Source organism: Myotis davidii, unplaced genomic scaffold (genome assembly GCF_000327345.1).
Source record: "Myotis davidii unplaced genomic scaffold, ASM32734v1 scaffold43, whole genome shotgun sequence".
NCBI classification, from domain to species: Eukaryota; Metazoa; Chordata; class Mammalia; order Chiroptera; family Vespertilionidae; genus Myotis; species Myotis davidii.
The window spans coordinates 2669058-2682229 of NW_006294590.1; the positions used below are offsets into that span (position 1 = coordinate 2669058).

The 13172-nt window shown below is 44.4% G+C and overlaps 2 protein-coding genes across 2 annotated transcripts; both read left to right on the forward strand.

The window, feature by feature from the left end:
* The first annotated feature begins 466 nt into the window (after positions 1-466).
* LOC102770880 (zinc finger protein 268-like) lies at positions 467-6932 on the forward strand. Its single transcript, XM_015567238.1, has 5 exons — positions 467-556; positions 1233-1433; positions 2723-2908; positions 3129-3203; positions 6607-6932. Exons 1-5 carry the CDS (start codon positions 467-469, stop codon positions 6889-6891), a joined length of 837 nt encoding a protein of 278 aa, XP_015422724.1. The 3' UTR covers positions 6892-6932.
* A 16-nt stretch (positions 6933-6948) lies between these two features.
* On the forward strand, positions 6949-9044 carry LOC102771166 (zinc finger protein 268-like). Its single transcript, XM_015567239.1, is given in 3 exon segments — positions 6949-6973; positions 7034-8056; positions 8140-9044. Coding segments are annotated over 3 exon segments (1209 nt in total). The 3' UTR covers positions 8301-9044.
* The last annotated feature ends 4128 nt before the right edge of the window (positions 9045-13172 follow it).

The window sequence follows — 13172 nt, forward strand, 5'->3', positions numbered from 1 at the left end:
CGGGGGCGGGTCCTGGGCGCAGGTGGGCGGGGGGGGTGGGGCGGGGCGCACAGGATCTCATGGCGCTCGGAAGCCCGTGCGGGTGTGACGGGCGTTTCAGAGAAGCCTGTTTTCATCCCTTCGCCATATTTCTCTCCTGGAGGGAACCAGTTCCATAGTTTCTAGTTCGCCCTTTCAGTGATTCTTCCGGGATGATAAGCAGACAGACACACACACCTGGCCTGACTCATTGCCAAGCTTTGTCAGGAAGCCTTTTTCCTGCCTTGAGCCATTTCCTGGAGTTCAACATGCCTTGTCTCACATGGACATCTTGGATTTTGCTTTTAAGAAATTTTTTGGAATAAGCTTCTTCTGCACACTTTCTGTTTTACCTGCTCCCGTCCCCTCACCGTCTCCGATGATTCCTTAGATGCTCTTGTTCTCACAGGCCCACAGCGCTGGTGGGTCACTAGGTGACTTTAGGAACATGGCTCGTCACCTGCAGCTCGGAGCCTGGGGATCGGGGCTCAGACTCCGCTTCAGGGAGGCGCTCCCAGTTGGGGACGAACAGATACTGGTGACGTTGGGGATCTGCAGGGTGTGGCCCATCAGGAATCTTCCCTCATTTCCCACATTTCCTCTGCGGGGAGCTGCCCTCTGCATTTGGGTCACCTCTGCCTGTCTCCCAGGTTTGTGAGACCTGCCACCTAGGTTTTGTGTGTGATAGATGTCTGGGCTTTTGCTTTTACTGTCCTGGTAGGTCTCTTATTTCTATTGGGAGTTTTGGGGAGATTAAATAACCCCACTGCTACTGACCTCACCCTACTCTCAGTGGCTTAACAACAAGGAACAATCAGTGGAGAGATTCAGTGAATTTGTTCGTGGACATAGAAATAGTGAGAGAAGGAGCTCTAACTGAAACCGAATCTTCAGTCAAAATCTACAGCTGGGGTACAGCTGCCTCAACAGGGTGCTCTTTTGAGCACCTGGCGTCAGTTCTTACGTAAGTGGCTGCCCGAAGGGGTTGAAATCTCAGGTGCTCATCGTGCTTGTGGGGTTCCTGGGGCCTTTGCAGAGTCTGGGGTGGGGGGACTGTCATGATTGTGTTGGGTTTCCCGTTTTAATTTCTCTGGCTTCTGCCCCTCAGCAGCCCTGACCGCAGTCTGCAGAGCACCCAGCCTGACCTGCAAACATGTTTTGTTGGGGCCCATAGGATACGTGCTCCCTAAAGTGGTTTGCTCTTGAATCCACAGGTCCCACCCCTGCAGGAAGGCGACAGTTCAGGCAATAGGATCCGAAAGCGCAAAGGTCAGGCACCCCTTGTGGGCCTGGGGACCCCTGACCAGAGCCCTCTCCCTGGAGGACCCCAGCAGAGGCACAAGCGCCACAGGACAGAGCAGGCCCTCGAGGGGCGGTTTATTTCCCAGGAACAGCAGGAAACCACAGAGTTCCTGGTGAGTTTCTTGTTCATAGATTCCCACTTCTTTATTGCATTCATTTATTTACTTTTTCGCTGGGGAGAGGGATGTGATTTTTAACTTCAAGGGTTAAGTTAATCACTCCTCAGTTCATGGCCTGCTTATCATTCCAGTTCCTATCTACCTTTATTTACAGATTTCCTGATTTCTCCATGTTCAGTTTCCATCTTTTTCACCCCCTAACATTATTTTTAATTGACATTCTTTAGTTGATGTGTTTATAACATGTGCATTATTATTGCTGTGAATGTCTCTCCATTTCACGTTGGCGTGTGCATGCATATCTTGCTGCGATGCTTGTATTTTTCAGCGAGCGCTTGTTCATGAGGCACCTGCATTCATCCCCTCGGCTGCTGGCAGCAGGGTTGGTGTGTCCACGTGCCTCACACACCCAGCAGCACTGACCTTGTCTTTAGAAAGTGTGATGATAATATGTCTCCATGGGTTTTGTAGTCTTTGGAGTCCTTTGGCATTGTCAGGTGTTTTTTCTTTTTAATTTTAGCCATTCTAATAGGTGTGTAATGGTATCTCGTTGTTTTAACGTGCAATTTCCTAATGGTAATATGATGTTGAGCATTTTTATATGCTTATTTCCCATTCATGTGTTTACTCTTCAGATCTTTTGCCCCACAAACCGGCCACTAGTTCGAGCTGTTGCCATTTTTATTCCCCTGAGTTATTAACGTATCTTCTCTCGCAGTGGTCACTTCTGTAGAACCCTTCCCGTGACTCCCCCAGACATTTATAAGCAGCATTGCTCTCCTCTTCCTCTGTGCCCATCTTGTACCCTCTATTTTATTTACGCCCTGTTTTATTTGTATGTATTTAACTCTGCACTGCTGAATGCTTCTTGCCAGCAGGACTGTATATCAAAGGCACCTAGTTGAATAGCAGCACCTACAGGCCAGGAACTGTTGCAGAAGCAGGGTGACCAACCATCCATGTTTGTTTCAGCCTCTTTGACTCCCAGTTGCATTTATACACATTCACCTTTGATTTCCTATGCATTGCCGAGCACTTGTGGGCAGGACTCTGTTTCCACACTGTGACATCACCTGCAGCTCGGTAAGGACCTGGCACCTGATATTGTCATGTCTTGAGTGAAAGGCTGACCAATAGAGTGCATATTGATGAGGAGGTTTTCAATAGTTTTTTACTCTTGTCACAAAGTGAAATGTAATTAATGAAGTCTCTAGGTAAGCAGTCTGTTGTTTCCCACAGACTCAGTCAGATCCTCTGAGATTGTAGGGAACCTGGTCTTGCAGAGGCCGCTGTCGTTCACGGACGTGTGTGTGCACTTCACCTGGGAGGAGATGCAGCTGCTGGGCCCCGCTCAGAAGCACCTGTACAAGAGCGTGATGTTGGAGAACTACAGCAACCTGGTGTCTGTGCTGCCGCCTGGTAAGTGCTGCCGCCCTGAGCGGAATGTCTTGGTCGCTGAAAGCTGGGAAGTGGGGAGTGGGGCTTCTGTAAACCCTTAGTGATTTTAAACTTCTAGTCAGAGGCCAGGTTTTCTGATGTCATCAGATGATACTAGTTGAATGTCTTTATTTAGTCAAAGTACAAAAGGGCAGCTTCACCATGCTGCCTCTTAACTGAATCGTGCCCCTCCTTCAGCATCGCTGGGTCCTGGGTGGCTTCGGTCTAAATTGTCTGATTCTCCGTTCACAGGGTATCAACACTCCAAACCTGACATCATCCTCCAGCTGGAACAAGAAGAGCTGCGCACGATGCAGGGCCGAATTCTAAGTCACGGCCATCCAGGTGAGTGATCAGGACATTTAGATTTTTACATTTTTATCTGGAATTGGTGTGAATTCTGAAGTGATGTGCTCCTCATGTTTGTGCTTCTTGTCTCAGCTGTGCCCATCCTCTCCTACTTACTCTCCTCTCTGTCTTTCTCAGTCTTCCTGCTTTCCCATCTAGCAGACACACTTCATTATGCATCTAAGCCAGCCATGGGCAAACTACGGCCCGTTTGAAATGAATAAAACTAAAAAAAAAAAAGACCGTACCCTTTTATGTAATGATGTTTACTTTGAATTTATATTAGTTCACACAAACACTCCATCCATGCTTTTGTTCCGGCCTCCGGTCCAGTTTAAGAACCCATTGTGGCCCTCGAGTCAGAAAGTTTGCCCACCCCTGTTCTAAGCAGCTTCTCCTTGATATCACTTGATGTAATTTTCACATCCCTTCTCCTTCCTTTCTTTTTTTAAAATGTATTTTAAAATCCCTTACGCTTATCTTCCACAGCAGTCCCAACTTCCTTCTCCCTGCACCACCCCTCCATGCTTCTCCATGCTGATCCCTTGTCAAGTGCATTTCTGCATCAGTTGATGGTGTCTGTTTTCCCCCCTGCAGCCGTGCCCCCCGCACCCTCTGCACCCACTGTCACAATGCACAGTGATGGAATGACTCTCCTCATACTTCATGGACTTCTCTTGCTGTTCCCTCCGAGTCCAAAGGGGTATTTTTTTTAGATTCATCACTTTCCTCACATAGTGTAACTTTAAAAAGACTTCTGTTCTAAAGACTTAAGCTCTTTATTCTCTTTTGGTGATGACAGTTCATCCCTCTTTCATCTGCCCTTTGGTACTGGGTGTGCTTGGTCCACAGGGCATCCTCCTGCCAGTGTCACTTCCTTATCTTGTTTTCAGAAACTAGAATTGTCTCTCCCACTGCCCGTAGCCACATCCCTCGTCTCCCACGTGTTGCTGGTACTTTCCGCTACGCTTCTGGCTCTTCCTGGTGCTGGGGAGTCCGCTTCCTCCTTCACGTGCAGTTCTCCTCACTGGTTTTACTAGGCCTCTTTGTACTTTGGTCCTTTAAAGAAGAAGTCAGCCATGTTTTCACTTTCCACCCACAAGGCCAACATTGTTTCATTTCTTACAGTTTTTTACTGATTAGTCAAGTTTATTCAATTATCCTTTTTATGTTCGTTTTTTGTTTGTTTGTTAATCTCCACCCCAAGATATTTTTTCCATTGATGATTTTTAGAGTGGAATGGAGGGAGAGGGGTGATAGAGACACACACACATTGGTCGGTTGCCTCATGCAAGTGCCCCAACTGGGTTAGAGATCTAACCTGCAACCCAGGTATGTGTCCTTGACTGAGAATCGAACCAGCGACCCTTCAGTGCATGGGCTAAAATTCTAACCACTGAGCACACTAGCCAGGGCTATGTGAATTCTTTTTTTGTTGTTGTTAATCCTCACCCGTACTTTTTTTTTCTTTTTTTAAAAAAATTTTTTTTATTGATTTGAGAGAGGAAGGGAGAGGGAGAGAGAATCACCGATTGGCTGCACTGTTGGGTGCACAGGTCCTTTATCCTTCCGACTGCGCCTCTTCAAGGGACTGGACCTCTTCAGACGCCAGGCATTTGACAGAGAAGCCATGAGAAGTGTGGGTATAAGGGAGTCTGTATTGTAGCCTAAGTAGCATTGCTACTGTAGGAGCCATTAGACAAAACAGTTCTTCAAAGCAAAGTCCCATACAGTAGCTGCACACCGGCTGGGTCACAGTACGTCTTTCCCACGCAGCAGCAGCAGCCTCCAACATAGGAGCCATACGGGAGCCTCACACAGCAGCCATTATTAGAGCAACAGCCGCCCCCAGGGGCTGTACACTGTCTGGTCAGTAACGTACTTTAGAATAAGTTGGACAAAAGAGGCTTCTTTCTAAATATTGACACCACTATTTTGGGTTATAGAAGGGCATGCCTGCTCAGTGTACATAGTCACATTATTGTGTCCTTGCTCTTGCACCTGCATATAGCAACTTATCTTTGAGCACTCCAATTAGGATTTCCAGGCTCAGATTAGCCTTGAACATCTGGCATACTCTGGACAGGGTTCACACAACATCCCACACTGGGGATTGAACCTGAAACCTGGACATGTGCCCTTACTGGGAATCAGACCATGATCTCCTGGCTCATAGGTCAAAGTTCAAACACTGAGCCACACCAGCAGGGTGAGGACATGTTTTTTGTGTGTTTTTTTAAATATATTTTATTGATTTTTTACAGAGAAGAAGGGAGAGTGATAGAGAGTTAGAAACATTGATCAGCTGCCTCCTGCATGCCCCATACTGGGGATGTGCCCTCAACCAAGGTACATGCCCTTGACCGGAATTGAACCTGTTACCCTTCAGTCCGCAGGCTGACGCTCTATCCACTGAGCCAAACCGGTTAGGGCAGGACATGCTTTAAATGGTTTTAGAGAAAGAGGAAGAGAAATAGAGACAGAGAAACATCAATATGAGAATGATATATCAACCAGTCACCTCTCACATGTGCCTGACTGGGGATAGAACCTGCAATCTGGGTATGTGCTCTGACCCGGAATCCAACCTGAGACCTTTTAGCATATAAGGATGACACTCCATTCAACCAAGTCACACTGGCCGCAGCTTTTTTTTGTTTGTTTTTCTGGGATGGGAGCTTGTACTAGCTTTTTCCTGTGCCTGGTGTTCTGCAACCTCATGGTGATGCTTCTTGTGCGTTTATTTTCTTGAATTTGCATAGTTAGTGGAACTTTAGTCCCAAGAAGACTGTAATAGTTTGCAATGTTTTCTGCTTTTTCTCCTGAGCTTTCTAGTGTTGTAAGTATGCAACTATTGTTTATTAAACTAGAGGCCCGAAGCCGAAATTCATGCAAGCGTAGGCTTTCCTTCCCCCGGCTGCCGGCACTGGCTTCCCTCTGGCACCCGGGACCCAGGCTTCCCTCACAGCCCCGGCTTCATCCAGAAAGTCGTCTAGAAGGTTGTCCAGAAGGATGTCTGGTCTAATTAGCATATTAAGTTTTTATTATTATTGATTATTCTAATGCTTAGAGCTTTCATCTATTCTCTGTATGTTGTACTCATTTTTCTTTTTGCCTTTTTTGGCTTGTTTACCCATTGCGCAAACCTTTTAAACTGAAAACAATCTTTAATTATTTTCAGTTGCCTATTCCTGTCTTTATTTTTAGTTTTCCTTTGTTTTCCCCAGTGCCCAGGAGTTTGGGGATATTTACACCTCATATTTTACTTATTTTCTGTTGCAATATCTGAAACTAAAACAACAACCTGATGGCATGGCACTTTAAGGCAATTTTATGGGATACCATGGTCATGTTTTTATTTGTAACATATTTTTATTTCTAGACAAAGTATGGGAGTTTGATTATCACACGGAATGGTATCAGGAAAATCAACGCAAGCTGGGAAATACGACAAAATACTATGACTGTGCTGCCTTTGGGAAACTATGTCTTCTTACTACAAATTGTGGTTTTTTTAAGACAAAATCTTTATAAATTTGGCACACATGGGAAGAGTTTGAAATATAATATAGACTTCAGTATTAATTATGGTGGAAAGAATCCTAATGGGTTTTATGCACAAAGGGAATCAACCCTTCATTCGGAACATGAACAAACTCTTTTTTGAATAAAATACTGTGAAAGTAATGAACCTGGAATATTTGTCAACAAGAAGTCACAACTCATGTGCCCACAAATCTATGTGGAAGGTAAACCCTTTGAATGCAGTTACTGATGGAAGGTCTTCAGTAGCAAGTCATACCTTGTAGGGCATCAGCAAACTCATGCAGAGGAGAGGCCTTACAAGGGTGATGGATGTGAGAAAGACTTCAGCAGCAAGTGCTATCTCATTGAATATCAGCGAAATCATACAGGAGAGAAATCACGTGAATGTAATGAATGTGGGAAAATTTTCCAGTTCAATTCACAATTTGCTATACATCAGAGAGTTCACACAGGTGAGAATCATCATGAATGCTGTGCATGTGGAAACGTCTTCAGTAGGAAAGACCAGCTTGTTTCACACCAGAGAACTCATTCAGCACAGAAACCTTATGGTTGTAATGACTGTGGGAAAGCTTTTGGGTTGAAATCACAGCTCATTATACACCAAAGAATTCATGCAGGAGAGAAACCCTATGAATGCATTGAATGTCAGAAAGCCTTTCATACAAAGTCAAACCTTCCGGTACATCAGAGAACCTATACAGGGGAGAAACCTTATGGTTGTAGTGAGTGTGGGAAAGCCTTTACTTTCAAATCACAGCTCGTTGTCCATCAGGGGCTTCACACAGGAGTAAAGCCCCATGGGTGCATTCAGGGTGGGAAAGCTTTCAGTTTGAAGTTACAGCTTATTGTACATCAGAGAAGTCACACAGGAATTAAACCTTATGTGTGCAGTGAATGTCACAAAGCTTTTAGGAGCAAGTCATACCTCATTATACATACGAGACCTCATACAGGAGAGAAACGTCACGAATGCAGTGAATGTGGGAAATCCTTCAGTTTCCATTCATAACTCATTATACATCAGAGGATTCACACAGGAGAGAGCCTGTATGAATGCCACAAATGTGGGAAAGCCTTTAATCGTAAATATCAGCTCATTCCACACCATAGAATTCATGCAGGGGAGAAGCCTTATGAATGCAGTGTCTGTGGGAAAACTTTTGGTTTGAAGTCACAGCTCATTATACATCAAAGAATTCATACAGGAGAGAAACCCTTTGAATGCAGTGAATGTCTGAAAGCCTTTAATACAAAGTCAAACCTTATTGTACATAAGAGAACCCATGCAGGCTAGACGCTCTATGGTTGTAGTGAACGTGGGAAACCTTTACTTTCAAGTCACAACTTACCGTACATCAGGGAACACACACTGGGGTAAAACCATATGGATGTAGCCAGTGTGGGAAAGCCTTTAGTTTGAAGTCACAACTCATTGTGCACCAGAGGAGTCACACAGATGTGAAACCCAAGGATGCAGTGACTGTGGGAAAGCCTTCAGGAGTAAGTCATACCTCATTATACACATGAGGACTCATACAGGAGAGAAGCTACATGAATGCAATGAATGTGGGAAATCCTTCAGTTTCAATTCACAACTCATTGTACATCAGAGAATTCACACAGGAGAAAATCCGTATGAATGCAGTGAATGTGGGAAGACAGCAAGTCATACGTCATTATACACATGAGAACTCATTTGGTAGAAAAACCATATCAATGTACTAAATGTGGAAAAGCCTTCATTCGGAAGTCACTACTCATTGGGCACGAATGAACCCATGTAGGGGAAGATCTTTGTAAATGCAGTCAGTGTGAGAAATCCTTCAGTGGAAAGTTACGACTCATTGTACATCAGAGAATGCATGCAAAAGAGAAGCCCTATGAATGCAGTGAATGTGAAAAGGCATTTGTTAGGAAATCCCAGCTCATTGTACATCACAGAACTCAGTCAGGAGGGAAACCCTATGGATGTAATGATTGTGGAAAAACTTTCTCTCAGAAATCAACTCTCAGTGCACAATAGAGGGCTCATAGAGGAGAGAAACCCTGTAAATGCACTGAATGTGGGAAAGCCTTTTGTTGGAAGTCACAACTGATTATGCATTAGAGAACTCATGCAGGTGAGAGAGAGAAATTGATGAATTAAAAGTGATAAACTTTCAAAAGTAAATTCAGATCGAAGAGAAAGTGTAAATGAAATCATCCCATGCACTGCAAAGCTTACGCTGAATGGAAACCTTACGAAGGCACAGCGTGTGGAAGGGCACGCACAGAAAGCTGCTTTTACATCTGAAAACATCGGTGCTTACACACGGGACCTCCATGAGTTTGCTGAACCCTACAAATATTTTCAGTTGTAGGTCATACCTTCCTATAATGTTGTGGAACCATATGAATGAAATGAATGTGGGACAGTTGGTTTTTAGATATGATAAACTTCTCTGAGGAAATTTCATAAATGAACATCAATTACACTCATTTGAAATTCATAACTTATTGAACAGGAACATTTATTAATGATAGAAAAATTCTCTTCATTGCAAAATTCTTAAATGCAACCTTTTGCTGGAATAAAATGACTCATTAAAATACCTTTTAGTAATAGAAACCACATATATGTTATTTGTTTCCTTTATAAGTGGGCCCGGCAGCTACCTCTTTTGTTATATACATCACCATGGTGTACATTTATTTTTAAAATATATGTATATTGGTTCCTAGAAGAAGGGAGAGGGAGAGAGAGAAATATCAATGATGAGGGAGAATTGTTGATTGGCTTCCTCCTGCATGCCCCCAAGTGGGGATTGAGCCTGACTTCCTAGTTCATAGGTCAGTGCTCCACCACTGAGCCACACTGGCCAGACTGGTGTATATTTCTAACTGGTTAGATTATCCTGATGTCTTTAGGATTCCTAATTCCAGACCATATGTGCAGTCATGATGGGATCCTCATTCAAGGTGCAATGGCAAGAAATTGACTTCTCACCTAAGTAGGCAGAAGTACTTGGGACTTCGAGTTTTTAATGGACACCTACAGAAAAGCAAGTTGAGTTGTTTTTTTGTTTGTTTGTTTTTAATTTAATTTTTTAAAAATATATTTTATTGATTTGTTACAGAGAGGGAGAGAGATAGAGAGTTAGAAACATCGATGAGAGAGAAACATCAATCAGCTGCCTCCTGCACATCTCCTACTGGGGATATGCCCGCAACCCAGGTACATGCCCTTGACCGGAATCGAACCCGGGACCCTTCAGTCCATAGGCCAACGCTCTATCCACTGAGCCAAACCGGTTTCGGCAAGTTCAGTTTTCTTGGTTTTTTTCCTGGCAGCATCTTCCAATTGTTAATTAGTTCTTTTTATTTCAATTACCCAGTATAGCTTGAGGTACAGACACTTTTAAAAAATATATATATTTTATTGATTTTTTACAGAAAAGAAGGGAGAGGGATAGAGAGTTAGAAACATCGATGAGGGAGATTGATCAGCTGCCTCCTGCATGCCCCACAGTGGGGATGTGCCCACAACCAAGATACATGCCCTTGACCGGAATCGAACCCGGGACCCTTCAGTCCGCAGGCCGATGCTCTACCCACTGAGCCAAAACATTTCAGCATGGATACCTAGGATGAAGCATGATGATTCACAGAAGGGAAAGGAAAACTTGGATAAAGAAAGAATTTCAGATATTTGCTAAACGATGCCCCGTAAATCCTTAGAAATACCATGACTGTATTTTGTCATTGATGTTCCACTGAAGATACACACACGGTAAGAATAAGCACCTAAGGAAAAGTCCACATTCAATTTACTATTACCCAGGGTCACTTAGAATTTAAAAGTTACTGTATTGTGTGATGCAAATCCACATGCAACCAAGAAGATGGTAATCCAATAGTGTGGGCAAGAGTAGTGCTGGGTGTTATTTGAAGCTTAAAAGCAATGGAAAACTTACCAGACAAATGAAACTTAACAGGATGATTCTATGTACAACCATTAAACAAAATTGAATTTCTGTTAAAAAATCTAATCTCTGGTGTGGGAATCTATCTAGTCCTTCCAACCTAGCCTGTAATAGTTGATAATTTTCAAAAAAGTTCAAGGAAAGTTAATTCCAACATTTAACAATATTTCCCAGTAAATAGACGTTGGGGGAAGGAGAGAATGACTTGCAAGTCATATGAACATAGATTTAAGAGTCCCAGATGGAATAACAAAATGCATGTGATCATGTACATTTTTAAAAAACCACGTCCCTGTGAAATGTAGCAGACCATTGGTAGTGCCCACTGCCACCAGAATCACTGGTTTTCCTAATGGCAGTGTCGGTTGCTGAAAAGCTCCATTTCTCCATTTTCTTGGTAATTAAATGTAACCATGCTGCTGAACTCTGAGTGATGATATGGCAGTACAAGTCGCTGAGCGGGTCTAACGGGAAGGTTTTTCAGAAGGAAAACAAACACCTGGGAAAGGCCCCCTAGGGTCTTTTCATCTTCCCTCTTCAATGAGCAGCACATCCTGGTTTGGGTTTCCGTAGCCATCCTAGCACCGGAATTCATCCTGAGGATGGACGCTACCTCCAGAATGCAATGGAGAGTGACTGCCCATCTGATAACGGTGGAGCTGCTATAGGCACTCTAGACTACCTACATCTGGGTATGTTTTACACAAAAGAGAAAACTGTGTTTTGGGGATGGGGGGAGAATTGGTTCTCTTATATGCAGCTGAATGTGGTCCTAATTGAAACACATTAGGATGTTTGGAAGACAATATCAGAAAATCATTTCGTGAAAATAACCACACTTCCAGATAAAAGATAAGCCCTATGATTATCTCAACATGTGCAGATAATTCAATTGATGGAATGTAATAATCATACATATTTTAAAATATGAAATAAGAAATGAACTTCTTTAACCCCTTCAAGAAGTATGTCATACTTAATGGTTCAACAATAGACATGCACCCTTAAATGTAGAAGATTACCAGGATGCTCATCACATTTCTTGAACAACGTAATGGAAATTCTAGCCAAGGTGTGAAAACAGAAAGTTATAAGGAATTGTTGGTTATGTCAGAAACAGAAAATTTCCAATTTGTACAAATCAGTCATGTTCTGGCTAAACCAACTGGGTAAGCTTCAAAAACAACAAAACAAAGAAACCCAAAGGAACAAAGCACTGGAAACGAAGGAACATCTTTTGTCAGCAGGGAGTTGCTGCTCTCACCCTGGGTGCAAGGGCAGGCAGAGGTGAGGTCCTGTGTAGACCAGTCGCCTTGGCTGGCGTGTGGGCTTGGAAACCCAGAGAACCCCACCACGAGGCCTTTCCAGCCACTCTTCCCCTGGGTCATCATGGACCCTTGGGGATAGTATGACACGTACGAGGTTGGCAGAGAAAGCGAAAAATGACAGATTGGGCTGACTTCTAAGTGCAAGGCAGACGCTGTCTGAGGGCAGGAAGGTGGACAGTGCAATAGTTGAAGGAAACCCATTCGAGGCGATCTGTACTTTTAGGCTGAGAGACGGGTGAAGGACCCAGAGAGCACACCATCCCTTGCCTGTTGCTGCCCCACCCCCTCAGGTATATGAAAACCACCCCAATGCACGTAGGGCTTTGCACTACAAAACATGGGGGAAGGCTCAGGAGAGAGGCCTTCACAGAGGGCTGGGAGCTCCGAGGCCAGCACTGGGAAGCAAAGGGATCTCAGATCCCAGAAAGGCACTCGGGCTGTGAGGCAGGGCGTGGAGCTCACGTTTCCCGAAAGCTGTTGGCTTCCCTGTGAGCACAGGCGGATCGCAAACACGTGCAGGCTCAGGTCCCAGGCCGCGCTGAGGAAAACACCCTCCCTCGGAATAGTTGAAAGGAGCGAACTACATCTATCCTAAAACTGCAACAAAGTCCACGCAGCTTAAATACAGGTCAGACTGATTCTGTCTCACCCAGTCTCCTAATGTAACGCCTGACATTTGAAAATATGTGCCCTTTTCTGGAAATACCCAGGGCAAAGGAAGTTGTCAGGACTAGAGCCCTAATTTTAAAAGTACTATTTCACCAAAAATAAATCCTAACTCTGCCTGCACTTAACACTAACGCTTAAAAATCACGAAAAAGTAGAGGTGAAAGAATTGCCCTCTGGTGTTAGTTGGACACACTTGTCCGTAACTTGGAAACATTTCAGCTGCCTGGACTGCTTCCAGATTTTTCGCTTCAGAGAACCTTCCTTCCAGGAACACCGACCGCCCTTTGCTCGCTCCTGTCCAGACCGCCGTCCGGCGCGCTGGGCCCCACGGCTCTGCCGTTGTCACGGCACCAAGGACCCTGCCCAGCGGGGCCTTGGCATTCCGTGGTGCCCACCGCTGTGACCAGGGCCAGCGAGAGCCCTGGCGTGGGGGTGGGTGT